The 27,954-nt window shown below is 40.0% G+C and overlaps 1 protein-coding gene across 14 annotated transcripts in view; it reads left to right on the top strand.

Moving 5' to 3' along the window:
- LOC309653649 (V-type proton ATPase subunit B-like) overlaps positions 1 to 27,954 on the top strand; it is a 248,640-nt gene that overhangs the window by 99,498 nt on the left and 121,188 nt on the right. For 2 of the 14 annotated variants that reach the window (XR_014259325.1, XR_014259326.1), the window contains one exon: positions 135 to 447. The exons of 8 other annotated variants lie outside the window; for them this stretch is intronic. Coding sequence is in view for 3 of the 6 variants with exons in the window: in XM_082478514.1 (XP_082334640.1) it covers positions 24,284 to 24,346; positions 25,188 to 25,317 (193 nt within the window). In the remaining 3 variants the exon portion in view is untranslated. Of the gene's footprint in view, positions 1 to 134; positions 448 to 23,196; positions 24,347 to 25,187; positions 25,318 to 27,954 lie in introns of those variants that run through there. 4 more of the 14 variants (XM_082478514.1, XM_082478516.1, XM_082478517.1 and 1 more) reach the window with 4 other exon arrangements.

The following is a 27,954-nucleotide window of genomic DNA, read 5'->3' as shown; positions in this document are numbered from 1 at the left end:
ATTAAGGAAGAAGAGAAGGGAGGGTGGCAGGGAAATAGGAAGGAAAGGAAAGTAAAAGGGAAGGAAGAAGAGAGGAAGAGAGGACAGGAAAGCTTTAATCAGTGTATTAACCCGCACGTGGTGTTTCCCCCCAGATAGCTGTGACGCTCCTCTGGCGTCTGCCCTGCCCCGGGCTTCCCTCAGCAGCTCCTCAGAGCGGTCCAGCAGCCACGGCCCTGGCTTCGCAAGCCTTAATCGCAGAGACGGTGAGTCTGCAGCTGTCTTCTTGTCAATCCACGCTGATTCTTTCCCAGAGAGAATTATTTTCATTTTTAGTTCATATTCCTTCTTATAGGTCAAAACTTAATTATATTGAGTTTAATGAAACTGAAGAAAGCAGCAGGTTCATCATATCTGCTAGTATTCCTCTGCTAGCTTTCTTCTTGCTTATGATCCATTTTTTGGTTTGTTTTGCTATCTTCCTTCCTTATTGATTGCCAGCAAATGATCATCAATAAGATTTATGAGAAGTCTAGATTTTTTCCAGGGTTATCATCCCTTTTTAGTTTTAGGACCGGCGACAGAAGGGTGACTAGTCAAGTGTGCTGGTCATGAATAACTACAACAACACAAGAAGGAGCCAGTGCTGCAGCCACTGGGGAAGCCTGATGTTTGCAAGATGTGAAGCTGCTAAAGGATGTCATGGGAAAATGACTCCATTCCCAGGACTTGGCCTGGGAGGAGACCAGGTGAAGGCTGCTACTGAAAATAAAGATTCCCTTCCTATTAGTGGGAAGGGAGTTAATGACTTACTTTTTGGAAAGGTCCATTTTTGCTACTTGAATGTTGTCGAGTGAATTACCTCTTCTATTGCACAAATACTAATTCAGTGGATTAAATAAGTGAATACATACACTTCAAATTCAAATGCTTTGCTACTTTTTTTGATTAACTTTTATTGGAGTATGGTTGCTTGACGATGTTGTGTTAGCCTCCACTGCACAACAAAATGAATCAGCCATACCCGTACAGATAGCCCCTCCCTTTTGGACTTCCCTCCCACTTAGGTCACCACAGTGCATTAGGTAGAGCTCCCTGTGCTATACAGTATGTTCCCATCAGTTGTCTATTTTATACATAGTATCAATAATGTATATATGTCAATCCCAGTCTCCTAATTCCTCCCACCCCACCCCTTTCCCCCTTGGTATCCATACATTTGTTCTCTACGTCTGTGTCTCTATTTCTGCTTTTGTTTTGCTACTGTTTTAAGGGATAGATTTTTTAAATGAAAGATGAATTCAGAAAGTAAAAGTGAAAATTAACTGTGTCCCATGTAAACGCACTGCTGTAAATTCTGGAGATACTACTAAGGAATTGAGTGTTTTCCTCCCTTTCTTTGACATTTCTAAGATCAGAGTTAAAGTCTAGCTTGAACTTTACTGTGTCCTTAAGGATCAAATTTGGGAACCTAGTAAGTGATCAAATCGATTGGCAGGGAAGAGTAAGAACACAGGTGAAGAAATTCAATGAGCTCAGGATGGGAAGGCATGTCCATTAATTGTCCACCTTCATGGTCTTTTCCCAGGAAAAAGCATTTTGTGGCCAGATATTTACTCCTCAAAGCATCATTCATAATCATTTTTAGCACCCCAGTAAAAATATATTCTCATTGAAACCAGATTTCAATGAGATCAGTTATCAAATTACCCATTTTCGGTCTGGTGGTTATTCTAATATCAGCTTAACATCTAAACTTTCCAGTGGTTTCCCTAAAATTGTAAAAACTAAATAAGCCATATTTAATTAGTTTAAAGAGGCCCGAGGGGCTTGTGTGTTGTGTTTCTAATTTGCATGTGTAGAGTATCTTTATGATTCAGGCCTCCAGTGCTATCAATATGGTGGCACTGGGAAGTTTATAAACATTAGAAGGGAAAATCCTGAAGCTTAAGATGAACTTATTTCCATTATATTTAATTAAAAAAATAATAACTCAGAATATTATAAGCCATCATTATAAAATGGTAAGTACAAAGCTTATTTTTTATATTTAAACTACTCTCTTTGCAAATTTAAATTAATTATTTTAAGAGTGGCAATCAACTGATGAGGGTTTTTTATTCATGGTTGTTGCTACTCTGATTGCATATAGTGTACATTTCACTAAATATCCCTAGATATTACCACCTGATTTCAGACCCATTTCTAAAGCATGCTTTAGACAGCACAATTTATCAATATTCCTTCTGAAGGATTATCTATATGTGTTTTCTGTTAAAAGCCAGCATCCCAGAGTCTTTATTGACATTTCCTTTGCCTTGGTAAATGCTGGAGAACATATTAGTTCACTTTAGTTTAGATGATTATGATGTAAAATGTGGATAGTATGAAATGTGGATGAATATAATGAGGGCGATGATTCTTCATATATAGTAGTTTTAGCTTTTTGGAATATTTTGTGTATGAGCTAGTGAGGAAAATCATGTTAGACTCCCTGATTGTATGGTTAAAATTTCCTTGGTCTGTGTTGTGGTATTTGGAAGTTTTAAAGAAGGTGGTCTGTCTTACACCCCTAGTTTCTTATTTTGCCCATAAGTCATTGTGCTTCTAGAATGTTCATTAAGAATTAGAAATGTCTCAAATATCACAGCTTCCACCGAGAACTTTATACATAGCAGCTGATCAATTCATCTACCTGATACATAAAGGTAGTAAGAGAATAATCTATACATAATTTTTGATTGTATGTGTGTGCATATATATAAATTTGACCCACTGTCTAACCCCCCGAAGCCAAATAATTCAAACTTTAAGGCATTTTATGATTTTAAAGTACTTCACTGATTCAACACATAACAAATGTTAATTAATTGACTAGAACTTATTGCACATTTCATGTTTTCTCTTTTACATATTTTTTACTTATGCAGTTTATGTATTTATTTTGTTTTCTATTAATTTATGAAAAGTAGTAAAATATTTCTTAGAAAAGACTTTGCAATAAATAGAAGAAAGAAGTCTATGAAGGATATTAAGAGGAATGAGCAGAGAAGTTAGGAGGGATCCAGGCGTTTCTAGGGACAGGTGGGCCAAAGCAGAGAGATGCAGACCTTGCATCTTTGAAAACCATGATTCCTGAGCATGTTACCACCTGTTTGCCAGTGTTTTCTGTGAGCTCCCTAATGGAAGTGTTGGTTATTGTAGAGATAGTAATGGGCTAGTATCATCACTCAACATTGGACTAAGTGCTCCTGGAGTTTACTTTTGAAATTTCTAGTCTGGTTTCTCTAGCATTCCCATTTTGAAGTCTGGGATTGGGTTCCAGATAATACATTTAACAAAGTATCCCCTCTGAGGTCATACACCTTACCTTTTTATACAGAGAAACACAAATTACTGGAAATGCCTGAATGTATAATTTTTCAGAACTCATGGATTTTTTTTAAGGGGTAAACCACAGACACGTACATGTATTCATATACCTATTCAAGAAAATTGATGCCATTAGATAAAAATGTAAAGTTCTTGAAGCTTTACATCTTTACAGTCAAATTGGGTTTGACTATTCATATTAGCTGAATTTGTTTCCATCAATATTAAATTGATATTTCCTAGAATTACAAGTGACCTAATATTTCTCATATAAAATCAAGATTGCTGAAATCTGTGTATTCTAAATAAGAACATGCTATAATATTGACTTCATTTTTTTCTTCTCAAAAATCTCCTAAAGGAACTTTATGCAGTTTATCCAAGTTTATTCAAAACAAAAGTTAAAAAACCAAAACCAAAAGTAAAAAAACTACCTTAGAGTAAACCACGCTGGACTTTCATTCTAGATCTTGCATGTGAAAATAACCTTTTGTTTTTACAATTATTGTTACTGTAGGTGACCCTTCATGAAACTGGCTTTAGCATTTCAGATGCTGCTTTCCAACTCCGGATAACATGTTCTTTTTAGCCATGTGACGTGTCCTCTTTAGTCACCGCAGGCATGGTGGTGAGATGAGTGGTCTGGCCAGAGCTGATTGAGATTGATTAGGAGGAAGTGTACACACATTTTGTTCTCCTTTTTTGTTCCCCCAAAGTGCTTGCATAAACAATCATCTCCAGAAAGAGGGACAACTCCATTCATGGCCCAGATGCTGAAAATCACGCCCTCTAATGCGGCAAGCCACTCATCACTGACAGTGCAAATGAGACTGCTTTAAATTTAACTTGATCAAAAATGGCATATCAGATTACTATATTGTGTATTGCAAACAGAAAGTAGATGGAGACAAGCTGAACTGACTGGATGTTTTCTTTTCTCTTTGTAATTTTTCACCTTTCCCGTACCGAGACATTGATCATATTTCCTCACAACAGACTTATGTGTTGGTGGAGCCAGGAAAGATTTTGTCTAATGCTCCCAATACAATTGATGGCTGAGCATATTAGCAACAATTCTCAGCGTTAAGATATTTATTTCTCACTTTAGGAAGTACATTTACTAGTACAAGTTAATACTCCAGGTTTTAGCAGGAAATAAATACACATGATTTGATTAGCAGAAAATGCTTAGGCCTGGGCATCAGACACTAAATATTTTCTTAAAACCTGGAACGTCTGATTATTTGGACTCTGCAATATCCCAAATAAGCTGTGATGTAAAATTCACTGTTTTTTACAAATAAATGTTAGAAAATGGAAAGAGTGAATAATAATTTAAAATATCTAGACGTATATCAACTCCTGATATAAATCAGAATATTACTGAATACATCAAAAATGTTTGATGCAAATCTTATAATAATAAACTTGTCCCTCATATTTTTTCATAAAATCATAGTTCTCCAGTATTTCTATCTTTTATTCACAGGCTAGGTGCCTGGTAGAAGTGGTCAGTATTCCCAAATACTAGTCTGAGCAATTCAGATGGCAATAAAAGGGCTTGCAAACCAGATTTTTATAAAGGCCTATGAATGTACTGGGGACTTTTTGCCTCTGGATGTCAGATTTTTCATTCTGTTTATCTGTGCTTCCTAAAAGTTTTTAGACCTATTAGGGCCAAGACACATTCTTTTTCCGATTTTTCTTAACAAATGATCCTGCAGATGCAACTGTGGGTATTGAGTGCAGTGGACAGGCCAAATGTAATAGCATCCATGTAAAATACACCCATGTACTAAAGCACAGAGCACTATCTTGCTGACCAGGCAACTTTATTAAATCACGGCATGATGGTAGCATGTGAGAGGAGAAGCCCCCAAATCCCAGGGTTCGTGCAGACCCTGCCGTACAGTTGTCACACAGAACTCATCTGCTCAGATTTTCCCATGGTCCTTTTCAAGGTCTGGAGTCTCCAGGTTACCTCCATAGAACCTAAGATGCTAGATGAGACAAACCAGAACAAACCAAACGTGTTTTTCAGCATTGTCAACAACCTTCAGGGAGGCAATGTTGTCATTTCTCTCTACCAAGTAGCCCAAATTATAGCACTACCCCCAGAATAAGGCAATCCTCAGTCTCTTTTGAATTCAGTGGACTCTTTTGAATGGGTGAGCATCTTCCGGGGATGCTCAGATTTCTTTGTTCCTGCTTCTTTCCAAGACAGTGTTTGGGTTTACAGAAGGGCTGGTGCCCTCATGGAGCTGGATGGTGGGGCTTCTCACGTTGGGGCTCAGCTCCTTGCTATCTGCTGAAGGGAGTTTGTCTGCTTTTAACGCTGAGGGTTACTTGCCACCTGCTCCTGAAGCCTATGGCGGATTTACCTCTTGGTAAGACCGTGTTCCCAGGGAACAGGTCATTGTTCCTTCTGGGATCTTTGCGATGTCACTTCTTACCTCCCTGAAGCCTGACCATGAGTCTCATTTGGTTTCCAGCCTGAGCAGCCTTGGTTACAGGTTTAATTTGCCTTTGCCAAGTTGACCTTCTGTTCAGATCCAGTCAGACTCTCATCTCACTTCTGTGCCCCCTTTTGATGGCCTGTGGGCAGTCTGGTTCACCATGCCAAGGGGAAAAAGTTCGTCAAATGGTTTTGTCCTGGCAGTTTAGTCCAGAAGTAACCTATCACTTCCACTCAGAGCTTGTTGCCAGAGCTGGTCACATAGCCCCACCGAACCACCAGGGGGCGTGGAAATCGCAATCCTCCAAGTGCCTGGAAGGTAGAAGAAGGGAAATAGTTGGCAACCATTAGTAATGACTACACAGCCCCCTACAAGGTGATCTCCCAAAATTCCAAATGGAAGCCAAGACAAAGCCTTTCCACAGCTTGCTTATTCCTCTCACTTTTCTGATCCCCCTGGGACTTCGTTCCTGAGCAAGGTGTCTGAATCACCCTCCCACCACCTTTTACCCTTCCTCCATTTCCTCTCTTTCCCACGATCGTCTGGGTTCCCATCTCTTCTTCCTGCCAAAGAGGGAGACATCACACGTCCTGTTTCCTATTTTCTTAGTTGGTCTTTGCCCCCCCTGGCTTCTCTAGGGCTTCATGGGATAATGATCACTGGCTAACAGGATTTACCGGAGAGGAATGAAAAACACAACAGTTTATCCTTGCAAAATTATGTCTGTGTTTATAATCTGCCCAGTAAGTATCTTATGGTGGCCACAATTTTGCCATAGTATTTTTCCAAGAGTAAGTACTGCCTATGACGTACTTGGCAACTTCCCAAAAGGTATGTGGAAGCCCTTCTAAGCACTATCCAAATTCAAAAATAGTTGTCTAGCAAATTCTACTCTGTTCTTTTCCAAAGTAATTCACTTTTATATCATGTATAATATACAGAAATGTTCATGAAAGTTATTTATTTAACAGTATGTATCCTTGACATACACCATGATGTCTTTGTTTACTCCACTTTTAATAAATATTATTGGCATCCCTATGGAGATATATTTTGTCCCATCACATATTGCTTTACTCATCCAATGCAATTGCATTACCTCTTGTAGGGATATTCCCTTTTTCTTGTTTGGAGTCACTGATGAAAGACGTACCAAGTGAGGTGACCTTCAATCCTGCCAAAGGGGTGAGGTTCAATTAGCAACCTTTCATGAGGCATCTGGGATCACTGATGATACATGGATCCTATGTGAAATCAAAGCACACAGGAGTCTTGAACTTCTGGTTTAACTTGTGGCACAGAGACTGGTCCAGGAAGACCACAGCCAGTGACAAAGGCTAATGGAATATCTCAGTGGACCCTGTGGTCAGCTACTCCCACCTTTGCTCTGAACATTAATGAGGAGCTTCTGGACTAGTGGCTGACTGGAAGATGGTATTTCAGGGGTTCCCTGTTCTCTCTGTCCTGTGATCCTTGTAGTAGACTCTTCCCTTGTTGCCATGTTTCCTCCAAGGAAATCCAGTGGAGCAGGCTTTTCTCCGACACAAAATAATGCCATACTTTGCTGGGGATGAATGCCTACACCCCAAAAAAATGCACCTTTGTCAGTAGTATTTACATTTTGTGATGCTTAGACCTCATCCTTTTTGCATTCTCATTTTACTACTCTATTTTGTATAGCAGCTCATCTGTACATATCTCTTTTTATCCAAGGCTTCCACAGTGTGCTTACAAATTGTAATGAATTCAGCTACATAACATCACTAAAGAAAATGTAAGTTTTACCATCAATGGACTTTTTTTCCAAAGGCTTCTGGCTAACTGAGCAGTCAAGTATGGATGGATAATTTAGTACTCATGGTTTTATTTCTAAGCATCTCACCCTTGCATTTCCTGACATGATCCTACACTGAATTTAATTAAAAAGAAAAAGGAGCTCTTGCCTTAAGAAGAGTAACGGTGTGTCCCTGGGAAGTGGTGGGGGCCTTGGAGCAGAACGCCTGGCCTCCTGCCCTTCTGGGCATCCTGGATTCCCCACTGTTCTCTACATATCAGAGGGAGATGCAGCTATTCTGAGTGGCCTCAACAATGATCTGGAATCATATCTGTTCTGAATAACTCAGGGGGCCTCTGAAAGATGCACAGTGATGCTTTTATAGAATTAGACCAGATCTCAGAGCTGCATCTCTCATAAACATGAAGATTTCACGGGAGATGCACGAATAAACTTGGTCATACATTTTATTCAGTCATGCATGAGGTATTTAGTACATGTTCGGATGGTTTATAGGCTTGCTGAGCAATTCGTATTTTATTTCTAAGGTGAGAAATTAGCAAAATCATCTTATAGTCTTGTCAATACAGAACTTCAAACACATAAGAACTGCAAAGCCTGAGATCAATTCAGATCTGAATGCCTCTCTACTGTGTGTTTCTTTAAAACTTGGTCAGGAGTGTCTATGAGAGAAGCAAAACAAAACACACAGTAGCAATGGATTTTTGTTTATTTTATGCAGAAAGAGCTGCAGCGATGAATGTTAATTGCCAAGGGCATTGAAAATTGTCCCTCGGGACACTCACTGCACACAGAACTTAAGGGAGTCACGTGTGAACAGTCACACTGCTTTTTTTCTTTAATATCACTGGCATTTAATTTGAATCACAAATTAACAAGTATACACTTATTTTTTATTTAATTTTAAATTGTCTGTTTACAAAACCATTATAGGGTATGTCTGCCTTTAGTACAGGAATTTGTTTTACAATTAGGCAGCTCTGTGTGATTTTTTTCATTATGGATGCACTTTTTGGAAAACTACCTGTTGTCTCCTGCTCAGGCTGCTAGCAGACTGCAGGAAGCACAGCAGAATGGGAATCAGAGGTTACCTAGACAGGTCCAGAGGGAGGATTTCTGCATTTTTTACATCCTGATAGTCAGAAATGGTATATGTAGATAGTTGGAATTGCTCCTTAAGAAATCAGAGCTGGAGCAAATGCTTAAATTTCCCTCAGTAATGTAGGCAGGGTTGTGACAAAAACACCAATATATAAATCCCAGAGATCTCTGAGTGGGATGGTCAGGGAGCATCCCCAGGGCCTGCCGCCCTATGGCCCCTTTTTCCTGGGAACATCTGTTACTCCTGTTTATCTCACCCTCTCCCCACTCACCCAGCCCCGCCTGGAATCTGGAATGAGTTTTCTGAGAATTAAGATGCATTTAAATGAGGAAAGAAATACACAGAGCTTGATGAGCTCCCATTTGAGACAATGTAATGAAGATCTTGGAGGGAAACTTCCCTTGGTTACAATTTCAATTTAGCCATTTACTTGCTTGACATTTAGATGCCCTGGAGATAGGTTAGTCTGTTCACTTCAAATTATCCCACTTGACTTTGCTCCCTTCGGTATCTTTCTGCTCTGGACCTTGTTCCAACTTGAAGAAGGCATGAGCTATTCTCCTTTTCACCTCTGGGTAATTTCCCCCTCTGCACAAAGCTGACACTCATTATGACAGTGCATGCCCCATGGCCACCAGGGGCAGGGGTCATTTTTGTCTTGATCAGTGACCAGAATAATTAAGGCCCTAGCTGAGAGTTTCCTGTTCAGCCTTTCCTCTCCCCAAACACACAAGTCACTGCCTGTGTCTGAGCCAAAGAAAGGTCGGGGAAACAATCACACAGGCATAACTAGAGACAGAAACCTTCCAATATATCTGCCAGTATATCAATATAAAAGACAGTCTGGGGCTTCCCTGGTGGCGCAGTGGTTGAGAATCTGCCTGCTAATGCAGGGGACACGGGTTCGAGCCCTGGTCTGGGAAGATCCCACATGCCGCGGAGCAACTGAGCCCGTGAGCCACAACTACTGAGCCTGCGCGTCTGGAGCCTGTGCCCCGCAACGGGAGGGGCCGCAATAGTGAAAGGCCGGCGCACCGCGATGAAGAGCGGCCCCCGCACCGCGATAAACAGTGGCCCCCGCTTGCTGCAACTAGAGAAAGCCCTCGCACGAAACGAAGACCCAACACAGCCAAAAGATAAAATAAATCAATAAATAAAGTAGCTAAAAAAAAAAAAAAAGACAGTCTGGTATTGATAAGCAAACAATACTGAATAACTGACAAATCACAGGGATATGTTCTTAGAAGGGGTAGAGAATGAAAAGGGAGCTAAGCTTTAATAAAATACCCTCACCCGAACCTAAAATGATTGTTTTTTGCTTGTCTGCAAAGTAGAGACTGTAACACCCGTCCCACTTGCCGGGTGCATGGAGGAGTTGTGAGGTAGCACTTAGAGCATCTGGGAGGGTCCTGAACACATCACATGCTTGTGACAAGTTTTGGCTTTCCTCATTTTCTCTTCTTTATCTAGTATAAAGTGGCAGGTAACGGGCCATTCAGTAATGAAAAGACTGCAATGCCCCACACTCTGGATGTCACCCCTCTTTCACCATGACTGTCTCCCGTCTTGCGATTGTGTATGGGAGAGAAAGTATTGTGCTTTAAGTAAGTAAGTAAAATGCTCTAACACAGCTTCTTGTTGAATTCTCATTGCAGCCCTAAAGCATACCTATCACACTTTGCTGGGAGGGATGTTTTGTGTTCAGTGTCCTAAGCTGTGGAACCTTGTTCTGTGCAAGTCAGACCCTCTGGACATGTTTTCCTTTGTATGAATTGTGACACTTTATTCAACTAAGGGGCTGAGGCAGGAGACAGGACGGTGACAATGGAAAAAGACAGTCTGTGGTGTGGTCAGGGGAAGAGCTGGGTGGGAGGGCAAGTGCCTTTCTTGTGGGTTCAGCACTGGTGACTCCAAAACAGTAACTGCAAATCCCTGGGCTCTGTTTCAGGGGGTGTTGGTTCCCAGGGGGAATTTACTGAAGATTTGCAACATTGAATAATGCAGGCTGATCAGTTTCAGAACCACTGCTCTGCAGCTAAGAGCTGGTGGGGCGGCTGTGCTCAAGCGTACCCACTTTAATGTTGTTTCAGTGTATTTTGTTTTGTTTTCCATTACAGAACAGTGATCTCCCTTACTCGTCAGTAAAACTGTTCGGGGCTCCCTAACAGTCCTCAGGTTATATTTGTGCATTTCCCACTTTTTCCAGTCATTAGAAAAAAAGGGCATCTACCCCGGTGGTCTGCGTGCATGGGCGAATGCACAGTAATTCAACATCATCACCCTACAGGGGTCTGGGGATTACGCCGTGGCTGTGTTACCCAGCTGAAATGAATTGCTTTGCAGCACAGGGAATTCTGCAGTTTCATTACTTTATCAGAGTACCTACTTAATCAGATAGCTTAATTTGCATACCAGTAGCACCGTCTCACCACAGGTAAGGAATATGAAATGTTCAAGGTTGATTACCTGCAGATGGTGAAGAGTGGTTGACAGAGACGTGGCTGCATCTGTGGGAGAGGCTGGTCCCAGGGCAGATGCTGGAAGCATGCCGATGCTTTTTACTCTGTTGCATTTCTGTACATGTGGTGCCCGTCCTGATGATACTTCCCGCTTCAAGAGAGATTAAAGATGACAGAGAAAGATTGTGCAATGCAAAAAGAAGAAGTATCTTCAGTACATTCTTTACAACCTTGATACTAAGAATACAGGACATTTAGCAGTTTCGCAGAGATTGAAACTGATTCATATAAAACTTCAAATGTAGAACCTTTAAGTTAAAATGATCAGCTAAATGCCAACACCTAATTTCTGACTTCTTTTGGCAATTATTATAAAATTACAGGCAGTTGCAGAGTAATGTTACTTGGGACTGTTAGTTAACCCTCAGCTAGAACCCAGAAGGACTTATCATTCATCAAACATTAGATGGGACCTCTGCACAAATCAGTAGAAGTAGCAGGGAGGTGTTGGGTGGTGATCAATCTTGTTATTAAAGACAAAGAAAGACTGAAAACTATCACAGGTTGGAAGACACTAAGGAGACAAGGTGACTAAATGCAATGTGGGGTTCTGGAACAGAAAAAGGGAGTTAGTTAGTGGAAAAACTGGAGACATCAAAAGAAAGTTTGTCGTTTTGTTACCATTGTACCAGTGTTAATAGCTTAGTTTTGATCAAAATACCATGGTGATGTCAGATATTAACATTAGGACACACTGAGTAAAAAGTAGACAGGAACTCCCTATCCCATCTTTGCAACTCGTTTGTAAATCTGAAATTATTTCAAAATAAAAAGTTTAATAATGCATTACAGAACAGCCAGAGTTGTGGCATGTTTAAGATGTGGATCAAAGGAAAAGACATTGTGCTTGTGGTTGAGAGGAAATTTTGGAATTTTGGAATAAAGATTGCAGGAAATGAGGAAATCTTAGAAAGAATTTGAGTTTTAAAGAATTTGTAAGCTTTAAATTTTGCTAAGGGTTATACACGTAGTGCCGTTAGCAGAGGAGATAATGAAGCAACAGATGTGCCCACTTGCTAGTTTCACCTCCACACCCTGATGTAAGCGCTCCACTTCCATTTTCCTTTGAGCTGTCTTGTAACCATGTCACACACCTCCTGACATGTACTTGGTCGTAACAGCTTTTGTAAACAGGACATGGATGTTAATAATAGCCCCTAATAAAAAAGATAATAAATGTTGTCTAAAGTGTCAGACCTTATTATGAGAGCCTCAAATTAGATGTCAGGACAATGGGGAAAATTTTTTTAAAGCTAGTTTTTTTGTGTTAAGGACTGTTTACATGACACTGTGTTTTCTAGACATGGATAATTAGCAAAATATCAGTTCCAGAATGCATTTCAAACCTGTTTCCCAATTTTTTTTTTAATTATTTATTTATTTATTTATTTATTTATTTATCTATGTCTGTGTTGGGTCTTCGTTTCTGTGCGAGGGCCTTCTCCAGCCGCGGCAAGCGGGGGCCACTCATCGCGATGCGCGGGCCTCCCACCATCGCGGCCCCTCCTGTTGCGGAGCACAGGCTCCAGACGCGCAGGCTCAGTAGTTGTGGCTCACGGGCCCAGTTGCTCCGCGGCATGTGGGATCTTCCTGGACCAGGGCTCGAACACATGTCCCCTGCATTGGCAGGCAGATTCTCAACCACTGTGCCACCAGGGAAGCCCCTATAGTTCTATAGTTCATCTAAATTAATAAAATGAGATTTAAAAATCACATTCAAAATTGAGCAAAAGCCAAACTAACTCTTTTCATATTAATTAAATGGTAATAATGAGAAGTATGATTGTCCCTTTCGTAAAACATACCAAAATTATATGTTAGATTACATTCACTTAGCACAAAATGTCTTTCAAAAATAAATTGTAAGCACTAAACAATCTGAGGGATACACCTGCACAGTTTTAGTTGCATATCTGCGTGTACATGACTGACATCCCTGACAGCTTGTAATTCATGTTTTAAAAAATGATTCAGTATTTTAAAAGAATATAGCAGAAGGATAGCTTCTTATGCCTAAATCACCTGTTGTGCAAGGTCCTCACTCTAGTGCATTTTACACAATAGGGTTTTATTAGTCATAAACCATGGCTGACAGTCATAAGCGCCAGTGTAAATGGGGAGAATGAAATAAAGATGGGGCCTGAGAAACTGAGCTATTGTGAGCCAAGGTCCAGGAAGCAGACTCTCTAATAGCTTATTGGGTGTCTAGGAGCCAACAGAACCTTCTAGATAGTCTGTATAGGAAATCATCTAGCTTTCCCAAACTACATACATTTGGAATTAAAATTCCATTTGCTGCCAGTATCATTGTAAATGGGGGAGTAAGTCCCCCTTGTAGGGTCTTTAAGGGCCACTGCAATATTTCTGCAGAAGAAATTACAGGGTTTATTATACTCACAGGTCCTAGAGGAGAAGACAGGGCGCACCTCACCATTCAGCAGCCACCTAGCAGGTGGGGAGTCGAGAGAGAGTGAGGACCTTGGGCAAGTCTGGGTGGAGCAGAAACAAGGCTTGAAGAGATTTCATCGTTTCTTGGAATGTCTAAGTCCCAGTCGGGGAGTGCAAAAAGGGAATCTTGCGGCAGGAACCAGCCTGGGCACACCCACGCACCTGGTCCCCTGGGTGTTGAGGCAGCAGGAAAATAGGAAATTAAAAAAAAAATTTACAATCCAATCATCTTCACTCTTTATTCTCATTTTCAACCTTATTTTCCAAAATATACAATCCTTAGTTCTCCGAAAGTTAGGGAGAGGAAACTGGCTTCCTATTAGTTAACGGTGATGCAACATTGAAACACTGGACATCCCGCTAAGGTTTCCATGGTGTCCGCTGGGCTCTGCAGCACCCAGCTCCTGGAACTTTTCAGACTCCTCAGTGAATTCATTATTGTTTAAAAGAAAAGAACACCCCGTCTTTCTGTTTTTGTTCCTTCTGTCACTGTTTTTATTCTACCTTGCCTCATTCTACAAACCATCGGCCATGGAACTCCTGTATAGTTTTTCATTGTACGTAAAGCACCAATACATCTTCCATCGTGGAGGTAGTCAGGGCAATCACTGTTACCTCTCTTTTGCACAGAAAAATGGAGGTTCATGGAGATTAAGAGATGTATACAAAGTTGGAATCACAACAGGTCAGGAACTCTAATTTAGTTCTTTGGACTTAAAAAAAGATTGTTTTCTCCACAAATTCATCACTGCCTCACTAAGTTTATATGTGCAGCAAAGATGGACAGAAGGCTCTTAGGTCTGGGCATTCATCACTACGTCCAGGGAGGGAGGCCAGGGGCAGCGGTGCTGAGAGCTCTCACTGCCCTCAATCTCCCCCTTTGCTCCCCTGAGCTCAGGTAGGACCCTGCGGGCAACTCATGTGGTCCCCCAGGGCTCTCCTAATGGGTCCAACATTGAAGCCAGGACACAGACCCCATGGGGCCTGTAAACTGCCTGCCCATCTGCACGAGGATGACAGGCAGACTCAGTGATGGGACAGGCAGAGCCCACACAGAAACAGTAAGGAAGTCACCTGCCCCTCTGTGCTTCACTGAACCTTTGAGGGACAGGCACGGAACCGAAAATGCCATCCTTGTATCATGACACTTACCACACTTATGTTACTTTCAAACACAAAGTCAAAGAGACTTTATGTCACTCAAAAACACAAAGTAAAAGCTTCTTCAAGACAGGAGGTGAACAGGAGAATTCTATCTTTGAATATTCCTACAATATTTGTAGTGAGTATTTAACATGAAAAAAGTAGTCAAAGTATTTTTCTTAAAATCACCTCCTATGCAGCTATAAAAATCTTTAAGAAAAATAGTCCAGGATAGAAATATAATAGAGACTGCACACATTCATGAATTTATCTGCCTCCTAACAAGTCCAACTTGTGAAGTGTAGAGCATTTTATATGTTAGAGGCATAATTATAAATCGCTAAAATACCCGCTTGATCACACTGCAGTACATTTTCATTGCTTTACTTGAATGCTCACCTAAGATTTTTCTCTGAAATGTACTCAGAGCAAAGACAGTTATACAATGAAAGTGAGAAATTGTAAGAGCATAACACTGTCTTAGAAATAGTCCATGTAGAAACCACTTACCCCAGCACAATCTTGCCACATGTTTTATGTTCTGTCCACAGAGCCAGCCCATGGCAGCTCATAGTAAGGCAGTCAAAGAGAGTGTTCTGTCCTTTCTCTCTTACCTACTCAGACATCAACATTTTCTCCTGCTCTTTCTGTGTCAGCTGCTCTCAGGTGAGAATAAAGGAGGTGAAAATGTGAGCTTTCCTAGGAAAGCTCTGCCTCTGTCTCCCATCCTCTTCAGAGCCTTACACGGCGCCTGCTGGCAATTGTGGTTCAAGTAATATTGTTGGATGAATAAACGGATGAGAGACCCTGACTTAAAAGAGTCACTTTGTTGTACAACACAAACTAACACAATATTGTGAAGCAATTATACTCCAATAAAGATCTATTTTTAAAAATAATTAATTAATTAATTTTTTTTTAAAAAAGAATGCCACAAAGGATAGTTCCATTTCAGAAAGACACTTCTTAAGATTGAAAAGTCTTTGAGATTCACAGTAAATCAATATTTCAATGCCATGGTGGCCCCTTAGACACTATGGGGAAGACTAGAAGGGATATTTTGAAAGACACTGACCATTTCTAGTATATTTCAAATCGTACCTCATGGTTTACCCAGTGATTATAAATTTGATGCTGTTCATCATATAGTCCTTCTTTATAGTGAGGCGAGTGGGGGCTACTCTTCGTTGCAGTGCGCGGGCTTCTCATTGCGGTGGCTTTCTCATGTTGCAGAGCTTGCGGGCTCTAGAGCACAGGCTCAGTAGTTGTGGCGCACGGGCTTAGTTGCTCTGTAGCACATGGGATCTTCGTGTATCAGGGCTCAAACCCGTGTCCCCTGCATTGGCAGGCGGACTCCTAACCACTGCGCCACCAGCGGAGTCCCTGTACTTTGTCTTCTATAGACGTTTATTCATCTGTAGTAGCCTGTAGTAGTCAGGTGTTAAGTTTAAAGCATTAATTCTGCTATCTTGCTTTTTTAGCATTTTTTGTGAATGAGATAAATCTTTGCTTTTACTTATTTGTGAAGAGTATATTATATTACATTATATATTTGCATTTCTGAAATTTTTATAGCTAAGACATGATAAAAACATGGGAAGATCTGCTAAACTAAAATGGGGAATTTTCTTCTAAAACTTCGATCTAATGTCTGTGAAATAATCCAGAAGAGAAGTAATAACAAGCAGTTTTCTTTATAAACCAGGGAACATCAGTGAACTCTTCCTTGCATTTCAACCAGTCAGACTGATTGAATTCATATTTAGGTGAGAGTGATTACGCTGTCGAGACAATTAAGTGAGGTGATCTAAGCCAAGTGCTTGGCTCAGGGCGTCATTTATGGGAAGCTCTCCACAAACACACAACATCATTATCATTATTATTTCATGAATAATTTGATAATATATTTGCTCCTGGCTTGGATTCTTCTCTCTTGGATACTTTTGCTAGCACAAAAATTTTTTTCAATTATTGTAAATTTCACTAAATTTTGGAAACTGATGATCTTTTGTTGCCTAATGGTAAAATACCATCGGATTCTGATTTGAAATGGTACATAGAAAAACTCCTCTCTCATGCAGTTAAGAAGTGATTCGTTAGCAGTGTGCAAAACATTCAGGTAGAAATAGTGCCTCCAGGAGTCTCTATTTCAGAATTCCCCAGATAAGGGTAAACTCCCTACTCCCTCATGTAAACCGACATGTTCATGTTATTGTAGCATGGTCTGTCATCCCGTTGGTTTGGAAGGAAACTAGGATGGTAGAAAGAAATATGCAGAAGGATGCAGTCCAACTTAAGTAGAACCTGTTTTTAAAAAGTGACCCTGTGATACTAGCCCATTAAAAGCTCCCTTAGAAACCTCTGACATCCCCAGGGTCAAACGTGCCTCATTCAGTGGCTGTTTCATTATCTCAGTGCAGTGGGTGTCATCCTAGGCACAAGCTCCACCATCACCTTTATTTTTGTTCTTCACTCTGCCCAGATCAGAAGCTGCAAGTTGTTAGGGAACCAAAAGTGCAGCCCCACTAGAAATGGGTAAAAAAAAACCCCAAATGTTTGTTTAGATGATACTATCTATCAGAGCTGGAGAGACATGAAGCCGATCATGAGAGAAGAGTCTCTGCTGTATATTAATGTGAACTTTTCTGGAACAACATGCTCTCTTTAGCTTTTCCACATGTCTAATCACTAAGAGCCTGTCTAGCTACATGAGAAAAACAAAACCAAAAGCCCCACAACTGCCTAGAAGCTTATCAGTATCAGAAGGGTACATCATTTTAAGTCCATTCAGTATAACACCATGCAGCTGTTAAAAAAGAATGAGCAACACTGAGATGTTCTGACATGGAAAGATCTATAAGACTTGAGTGGTTTAAATGGAAACAGGAGGTTGGAGAATAATTTGCAAAATATGATTCCATTTCTGTTAAAATGCATGAAAACAGCTCATGAGTGTTTGCACAGATTAAAAATATGTATGACTATGATGGTGAAGGACTAGAAACACATCCACTGATGGTGACCCCTGGGAAGAGGGTGGGCAGGTGGGTAAGAGATGATTTACATGTTTTATTCTGTACACTTAGTCTTGGAATATTTTATAAGAATGTGTTGATGTCTCTAAAGTAAATAATAATAAGAGCAGATACTTAGCACTTACTATGTGCCTGGCACTGTTCCTCAAAGCATGCTTCTGAAGTGAATACTGTAATCATTTTACAGATGGAAAAACCGGGACACAAATGGGCTGAGAAAATTGTCCAAGACCCCCCATTTAGTGATTGACAGTGAGGTAAACAAATTTATTCAATAGCATAAAGAGGGTTGGATCACATGAGCTCTAAGATCTCTCTTATTTTTTTTAAACGTTTGTTGTTGTTGTTCTATTTTATTTTTGGCTGTGTTGGGTCTTTGTTGCCACTCATGGGCTTTCTTTAGTTGCACCCAGCGGGGACTACTCGTTGCAATGCACGGGCTTCTCATTGCAGTGGCTTCTCTTGTTGCGGAGCACGGGCTCTAGGCATGTGGGCTTCAGTAGTTGTGGCCCACAGGCTCAGTAGCTGTGGCCCACGGGTTTAGTTGCTCTGCGGCATGTGGGATCTTCCCAGACCAGGGCTCGAACCCGTGTCCCCTGCCTTGACAGGTGGATTCTTAACCACTGCACCACCAGGGAAGCCCTCTAAGATCTCTTGAGTGATCATGTCTCAAAGGGCTAAGAGGCTGGGCTATGGATTCAGATGTCCCTTGTAATAATCCAGCTCTGAAACTGGCTAGTTGTTCACCAGAGGCAGGTAACTGAGTCCTTCTGAGCCAGTTTCCTTATCTGTACAAGGTAGAGTAGGCACTGCCTCACAGCATTACAAGTGAGGACATATAGGGAGGAATGCCTAGAGACCCAGTTGGACCCTCAGAGTTGGTATGGAGATTATTTTAATCTCAAAACATTTGGGAATCAACAGATGCAGAAAGAGCTTTCCTTATTTGACTAAAAGCAGACATTTCTGAGAAATGAGGCTTCTATGATTCCCTCTTCAAGACAGGTCTACTCCCAGGAGAGAAATCAAGAGTAAACCTACCACAAATCCCCTCTCTGGGGAGATTCGCATAGAAGAAGGAAAGACCCCCTTGAACGTGCAGACACAAAATAATCACAAAATTACTTATCGTTCATTTATTTTTCTAAAAGAATAGAAGTCCTTTCTTCCACTTTCCTTTTCTCTGCTAAGTTAGATATATAAACCTCTAACTTTAAACATTTAGTGAGATAGTTACTTCTCTTGTTAGCTCCCATATATGTGAATAAACTTCTTCTCCTGTTAAACTATCTTTTGTCATTTTAATTTGCAGGCCCCTAATTACTAAACCTAATAGGGCAGAAGAAAAGTCTGCTTCCTGACACTAGCAATTGGTTGGTGAATGATACCATCATTGCCTGTGACTCTGAAATCACAAGATCATAGATTAATCTGCATATCTAAAGAGTCCAACCTGTACTCTGAGGTTAAAAATAAGATCATCAAAGCATACTGAAGTATGGATATAAACATTTTGAAATGATAAAGATCTGGCTGTACACATAGCATGTTTCTTCAATTCTGTAAAATTTTATGTAGGTGGAAATTTTACTGCAGAAACAAACTCAAAGACTGAAATTACATGAATAGAATATGGTGTAGCAAAATTTAGAGCTGAGCAAATGTGACATATAGTTAACGAGATGCATGCTTTTTATTATGTCACATTTTAATTTAAAATGAATGGTAATCAGTTCACAATAGTGACTTCAGTTGATCCTGCTTCTAAATGGTTAAAGCAAAAATAAGCTCCTGATCTGCTCTTCAGAAGATTAACTATGGCCATGGTAGATCTTTTTCTCTTTCCCTTTTGGAAAAGAAAAGGGGAGGGTGTCCCCAGGTGACAGGGACTGGAGTCTTGTGGGCCCAGCACACTTCCCTGTTGGGAAGAGGAAGGAGGAAGTATTTGCTTACGTTTCCCCCAGTGCCTGGAACCTAAGCTGCAGCTTCCCTAGAACATTGTTAATGATGAGAAGGATCTCATGGCAGAAGGATGGTGGCCACCGTGCCTAAACCAGGAACCTGATGCCTTCCCTGTCTTAGATTGTGGAGTTTCCTACCAGAAAATCTGAAAAGAAAGGATTTATGGGAAGCAGTAAATGCAGAAATAAAAGACAATTTTTTTAAGCAGATATTCATTTTTAATTAATTAATTATTTATTTATTTATTTATTTTTGGCTGTGTTGGGTCTTCGTTTCTGTGCGAGGGCTTTCTCCAGTTGCGGCGAGCTGGGGCCACTCTTCATCGCGGTGCGCGGGCCTCTCACTATCGCGGCCTCTCTTGTTGCGGAGCACAGGCGCCAGACGCGCAGGCTCAGTAGTTGTGGCTCACGGGCCTAGTTGCTCCGCGGCATGTGGGATCTTCCCAGACCAGGGCTAGAACCCGTGTCCCCTGCATCGGCAGGCAGACTCTCAACCACTGCGCCACCAGGGAAGCCCAGACAATTTTAATAAACCATAAAAATGGTTAAGTTGGTGCTGGGTTGGAAAGAGTGGCTTCTGTGTTCTTTAAGCTTTTCTGTACTATTTGAATTTTCTAGCCAAGTGTGCCTATGTCTATTATTTATTTTTTATGTCACCAGGGATTTTCTGACTAGTGAGACCACAGACTACATTTTTTTTCATTGTTATTTTCTATCAGAAAACAATGCAATACATACCATTTTTAAAAAGGAAACAAAGAAGAATTTCTAATCATGCATCAATAAAAAACAAAAGAGTACAAACATACATATATATTTTAACATATTGAGCAGATCAAGATGTTAAAATATATAAATGTTTGCATAGTGACCTGAAATAAATAGATTATTTAGTCATAGACCTTTTCATATGCATTCTATGGTAAGTCTTCTGAGAGATGAACTTTAATCTTTCCATGCAGAACTTTGGAGTATCTGAGATTTTGCCCTATTTGCAACAAGTTAAGCTGCCGTTTTCCATGGATGCAGGTAGAAGACAGAAGACTTATGGGTCAGAAACAAAGAACTCTATTACTTACTTGGTTACTCATAAACCACTGCAGCCAGCATGGGCATCCGAATATTTGCCTTGGTTCTCCTTGACCCTGAGTCACACAGGGGCTGTGTGGATAGGCCCAGATGGATGCCTGCACACACAGTGGGTTATAATACAAGAGTTCAGGGAATCAGAGTCTTTTGGGAGGTAAGCATGCTTGCCCTTACCTCTGGAAGAAGACATTATCTTACAAGGCTGTTTTCTATCTAAACATCCTTGGAAAGATAGCTGAGAATAAAGGGCTGTCGGTGCTTCTGTTTGTAAGATGTGCAGAAATGTGAGAAACCCATGGAGAATTGTCTTACCTCTGCTCTGACTAACACACAGCCTTTTACTTTTCTTATGAAATGGCAATTATATGTTGCAAAGGACTTATTTCACATTTACTTAAACTTAGTTTTCAAATATATATTTCTTTGTCCTATTCTAAGATTAACTTCTCTTGTGTAAGAGTTAATTTTGAAATTACAGTGTGAACCGTATGACCCTAATCATTTTGGTTTAACAGTATTGCTAACTCAAATTTAAAATGCTGAGAAAAAAGCATCTCTATGTTGTCACTAAAACTACCAAAACAGCTTTAAATACACAATTAGTTTAAAAACAGCTGTGTGATCTTGACATATTTTTTTTAAAGAGCTTTTTGATGTGGACCATTTTTAAAGTCTTTATTGAACTTGTTACAATATTGCTTCTGTTTTATGTTTTGCTTTTCTGGCCCTGAGGCATGTGGGATCTTAGCTCCCTGACCAGGGATTGAACCTGCACCCCCTTCATTGGAAGGCAAAGTCTTAATCACTGGACCACCGGGGAAATCCCGATCTTGACCTATTTTTAAACATATTTGGCTAAATCCTATTTAAGTTAACACTTCCTCTGAAATCGGAATTGTGACAAACACTGTAAGAGAGCTACTATTTTTTACTTGATTTCAACAATGTTTCTATCATGCTTACGTTGCAGCTGTCTAAACAATACAGATAACAAAAGCATGTCAATTAAAAGCAGCATTTAGGACCCAGTTTCACAGATCTGCATTGGCCCTGGGTTTCGGATGATTTCAGGGCCAGGCGCTGTGAGTTCCTGTGTGGTGTAGTTGTGCTCAGCCATGGGGCAGGTGGGTTCCCTCTTGCTGTAGGAGAAGGTGGTGGGACACACGGAGATGGTTATCTCTTTCTGCTTTTGACTCTCCTGACTTGCTTCCACCAAGAGGCCATAAATCCAAACTGGAAATACTGATTAAGTGCATACTTTTTCCAACACATTGACCACAACTTGAGATTTTCATGGCGGAATATATTACATAAATGTCTGGAAAGCAAATATTTTAAGTGCACTTTAGGTAGATGTTTGCTTACTTTAATCAAGCAGAAGGAGAGATTATTCTTTTACCTTCTGGAACGTGTTGAGGTAAATTTATCTACAGAAGAGAAAACTTTAGAGTTCACCTGGTACAAAGCACCCGCATCCGGATAAACTAAGGTTGTTACCGAGTCCAAGCTTGCTGTGCTTGCCGCACGACAGGCCAATAAATCAGAGATGACGCATTGAGGGAAAGAATACGACTTTATTCGGAAAGCCAGCAGACCAAGAAGACGGCAGACTAAAGTCTCAAAATCACCATCTTATCGGGGTTTGGATGCCAGTTTGTTTTATAGCACAGAGATGGGGAGGAGATGAGGAGGTAAAGTAAAAGGGCCATAAGTTTTGCGAATATCCCCTGGAATGGCCAGCCTCAGGGAGGGGATGTGTTAATTTCTTTTTAATTGCAGCCATCCACAGGTGGACAGAGTCCGTATGTTTCCCTGAACAAAGGCACTTTGGTTTGACATTCAGGCAGAGGAACAGGGTTCCCCGAGGCAGGCCATTATGTACAGACAGTATCCTTTTAGTGAACAAAAGCAGCGGAAGGCAAAGGTTAAAGTCAAAGAAACAGATCCACCGTGTAGTCAGATTTGGTTCTTCCCTGTAACAAGGTCTCAAAGAGTGAGTGACTCCCTCCAGGTCACATATAATAATAAAAATTATTCTGGTAGAGAAAAGAATGCAGAACTCTAGCCACTCTAACTCCTTAGTTAAAAAATGAGATTTATTTGCAGGATAAGAATGATGCTGCTATTAAAAATAATAATAGCAATAGCAAGTTTGAAAACTTTCACGTGGACCTATTCAGGTGCTTCATTGGCATTTAAGGCCTTCTAAATATCTGTACTAGCCTCCTTCAGGTCAGCCTGTGTTGCTGGGAAACTGCTTTTCTCACTACTCTCTGGACAAAACTCTGGGTCTAGTTGCCATTATTCCGTGGAGTGTTTTTAGATCCCACCCGTTGTTAAACACACACACTTTTGTTATTAATACAAGAACAGATTTTTCAGAGTTTTTTCTTTGTCTTTTATTGTTAAAATTTTTTTAATTGAGGTATAATTGAGGTAACATTACATTGGTCGCAGGTGTACAATGTCATGATTTGATGTTTGTATATGTTGCAGAGTGATCACCACAATAAGTCCACTTAACATCCACCACCTCACATAGTTACAACACTTCTTTTCTTGTGATGAGAATTTTGAAGAGCCACTCTTCTAGCTACCTTTAAATATGCAATACAGTATTATTAACGTACATAGTCACCATGCTGTGAAAGTTCCATCCCCATGACTTACTCATTTTATAACTGGAAGTTTGTACCTTTTAACCTCCCTCCCCCATTTGGCTCACTCATCCCCTGCCTCAGGCAGCCACCAGTCTGTTCTCTATCTGTGAGCTTGACATTTTTTTGTTTGTTTTTTAAGGTCCCATATATGTGAGATGATATGGTATTTATCTTCTTCTGTCTGGCTTATTTCACTTAGCATAGTGCCCTAAAGGTCCATCCATGATGTTGCAAACAGCAAGATTTCATTCTTTTTTATGACTGAATAATCAAAAACAGATTTTTTATTGGTTCTTTAGTAGATGCCAGCTTCTGATATCAGCTTTTAGGTGAAATTATTGTTAATCTTTTTATGTGTGATTTTATGAGTCAGAGTTCAGAAGACCATTTGGATTTGCTATTGTAGGCAGATGTTGAAAATTCAGTTTTTTAATAGAATCTTGTACTGTTTTGTAGATTTTACTTTTTGGATTTGATTCTCAAAAAGAAATCTTAACCTGTAAAATGTTTCTTACTTCCTTTTCTTACCAGGAAGAGATATTAGGAATCATCTAGGAAACAAATGTAGCAGTTTTATGCAATTTAAGCAATAAAAATGAGTTTCAAAATCCTCCTTTACTACCAGTAAAGCTTGAATTTTGTACTTAAATATAATATTTTCCCCCTTCCCCTTTTACCCAAGATTTACCCGCCTATTAATGTGCTGCCCTCGTTGTCTCGGTGAATGAAGTCTGCTACTGGAGAAGGTATGACCAGAAAGGATCACGCCGATGTATCTAACCAGCTGGTAGGTATGTTTTCTCCAGGATTGTGTTTAAAGAAATGAATACTTTCTCAGTTCATGCTGCTGTCTTATACCTCTTGTCTTTCTTCCATATCACTTTTCTTCTCCCCCCCATCAAAGTAGAATTTTAATATAGAATATATAATATAGAATACTGGAATACAGAAACATTCATTAGAGCCAAACAGTCTTTTTCATAAGGATAACTGCTCATGACAAAGATTAAAGATCACATGCTTGAAACCCACCTCTAATGCTGTATGAGGTAGTTTTTAAATAAAAAAGGCATAAGACGATTAAGTTTTTATTAGTAACCTTTATTATAGAGTATTTCTGAAAGACTATTCTAATTTTTTGTTTAACATATTAGGCAATCACCAGAACGCTAAGGGATACAGCTGTGTATATTCTATGAAATCCTTGGTTTCTATAGTCCTGAGATTGTATACCAAGCATAATTAAAGAAAAATACATTTGACCTTAAAGTAGAAATGATAAATAAACCTACTGATAACCCAGATATTTTTTTTTGAATAGAATTTAGAGATGGATTTCTCCTATTGTGTAAGTTGTGATTTTTAAATGCTCTACAAAATGGAAGCTCACTGATATATTGAGGGAGTGTATTTTTTGTAGAGTGTTAGTAATGTCTATGTATTGCATGCCTGAAGACTCCTTCCTTAGTGAGACTGCTGTATAATAAAGTCTTTCCAATACTTGCATATGTGAATTATGTTTGGAAATAATGTGAAATACTGTGAAGATAGCTACAGCAATACACTTATATAGCCCAGAGTACCGTTACCATTTATAAAGGTTCATGTAAACCTTTTTTTCTCTTTAGTATGCATGCTATGCTATTGGTAAGGATGTGCAGGCCATGAAAGCCGTAGTTGGAGAAGAAGCCCTTACCTCAGATGATGTGCTTTACTTGGAATTTCTGCAGAAGTTTGAGAGGAACTTCATTGCTCAGGGTAAGATTACTATTTTCCTATGAATAGAAACAGCATCATATGTAGTTTTGAGGACTTCTTTCCTAGTCTGAGAGAATTTACATTGGTCTCCATACAATTTTCCTTCTGATTAGAGAAGAGGTTCTTCCAGCCGCCTGCCATGTCTTTGTTCTTAGCCCTCTGGTTCCTTCCCCTCTACCTTCAATTTCTTTATCCATTTATTTAGCTCCTATCTTATTTTATATCTTCCTTACAACTGGCCTTCTGCTCTCCTACCTCCATTGACACTTCTCCTCGCTCTTAACCTCTCTGCAATGCTCTCCTCTGGCTTTGGGGGTTTTGGACTTTCCCAGTCCCTCTGTTTTCATCTTCCTGATTTCTTATCTTCCTGCTTCTTAATTGTTAATGTTCCCAAAGGCTTAATTACCTGTTCTTTCTGTGCTTTTTTTCCCCTATGCTGATGACTAACTTGCTATGTATGAGCCTTTACCCTCTTTCTGAAGCTCTAATCCCACATCTCCAGCTAGGAAGCCTGTGTTTATGCCACCATCCTCTCTGGCTCAGCGTGGTGAGAACCAAAGTCTTTTCCCAACTGACCACCTGCCTAGCAATTCCCTTTTCAATTTCTGTCTACCTCTGTGTCATGACCATTACCCTAGTTAGCCCAAGCTCAGGAATTGGGCATTCTTAAGCCTCTTCATTTATTCTCCAGTCATCAAATATTTGCTAATTTGCATTGTTCTCCTTTGAAACATCTTATCCTCTTCTCTTTTCATTCCTATTAAAAAAAACTTAGGCCAGTGTTTCTCAAAGTTGAATATGCTTTTGAATCTACCAGGGATCTTGTTGAAGTGCAGATTGTGATTCGGTAGGTGTGGGTGGGGCCAGAGAGCCTGTATTTTGACAAGTTCCTGGGCGATGTTGAAGCTGCTGATCTCTGACCACTCTTTGTGTCCCAAGACCTAGTCCAGACCTTTGTCCCATCATCCTTGGCCGTTAGTGCCAGCATCTTCACCAGTCTCCCTGACTCTCTATGTGCCATTGCCGGGGTAAATTTAGTATTAATTTTATTGATTGTCCTTCTGTTAAAAAGTCTATAATGGTTTTTATTACATAGCATGTGTAGGGCTTTCAAGCTGTTTTGTTTGGTCTCTTCCCTGCCACCCCTGCTAATGCTGGTAAACTCTATTTTTGACCTCAGTGATACTTACAAACAATGTGTTTATTTTGGAATAATGCATCAGCTGCACCCTTAGGATTTGTGCACTTTTCTATTTGTGTGATACATTTTTTAAGTACCATTAAAATCTCCAGAACATATGATTGTTGGGTTTTCTAAAAAAAAAAAAAAAAATTATGCAGAACTTTAATATCCCCTATTTGGTCCTGCTTTCTGACCTATCTGCCTTTTCAGGGTAATCTTATGGCACAAGTGATAGCATTTAAAAGCTTTAGTCTTTTAATTCCTCCTCCTTCCTGATGCGAGCCCTGAGCTGTCTTCTGTGCACTTCTGACATGTCTACTGTTTGGTCTCTCTGTGTTCTTTGTTACTTGGGTGCAGTAGCAACTTCTCTGTGCATTCCATCTTTCTTTCAAGTTGTGTAAAGTTCTTCACTTTTTTTCTCTGAGGGTATAGGGGGTGGGGGGAGTCAGCATGATTATATTTTAATGTAGAAAATGTGACCTGGATATAAAATGAAAATAAATATTAAATTAAATGGAAGTTACCTAAAGTGACGCTGTATCTTCTAATCAGAAAAGCAATAGCAACAAGCAAATATATAATAATGCACCTCTCTTTGATTGACAGTTTTGAACATCATAACCAGTATTGTGAACCAGCCCCTTGATTCACAATATTATGAACCATGTTCCCTTTACAGGGTGGCCCATGTTCTGTACCCTCTGCCTTTTAGGCTGCCCTTTCAAGCTCTTTTCAGTAATACCTCTTCCAACATATTGTAGTTTGATCCAAGGTTGAGAGTCGCTAGGGTGTGGGGTTGTTTGTTTGTTTATTTGTTTGTTTTGCAGATCGTTAGTGGCTGTAAGTTCTCTGAAACTTGAAGTTTTGATTCAGGGTCCACTTAGCATTTTCGAGAGTTACTAAGGTGTTTTATAGCATTCTTTGTTTCAGACATTCTCAGGACCTCTAGAGCCTGTCTGCCATGAATGAAAGAGGGTGATAAATAGAAAATGAAATACATACTGAAGCAAGCCAAAACTTGCTTCAAATAAAATCTGAAATAGATGGTCCAGTATATAAAGGAAACATACTTGTTAAAGCACAGGGATGTGGCATCACGGTGGTCTCCCATTTCTTTCCCCTCTTCAACTCAGAGTGACCTTTAGGAGATGTAGAGGAAGAGGCTCAGTCATAGCAAGAGTAGGTAGACCTGTGTTCTGCTTCTGGTGCTGCCACTAACTGTATGGTCTTGCTTAGTCATTTAACAGATTTGTGTTTCTTTTAGGGTTATTCTAAGGACTAGAGATTTTGCTTTTTATATCGCTTTTTAACTTATGTAAAAACAAAACAGTTTGTTGTATTGGCATGTGTCTATTTCTGTATTCTCTATCCTATTCATTGAACTATGTATCTATCCTTCCACCAATACCACACTGTCTTACTTATAGCTTTACAGTAGGTCTTAATATCCTCTA

This window comes from Balaenoptera physalus, assembly GCF_965194825.1.
Source record: "Balaenoptera physalus genome assembly, contig: HAP1_SCAFFOLD_752, whole genome shotgun sequence".
In the NCBI taxonomy this organism is placed as follows: Eukaryota; Metazoa; Chordata; class Mammalia; order Artiodactyla; family Balaenopteridae; genus Balaenoptera; species Balaenoptera physalus.
Note: the sequence above shows the minus strand (reverse complement) of the source record. Positions and strands in the feature narration are given on the sequence as shown.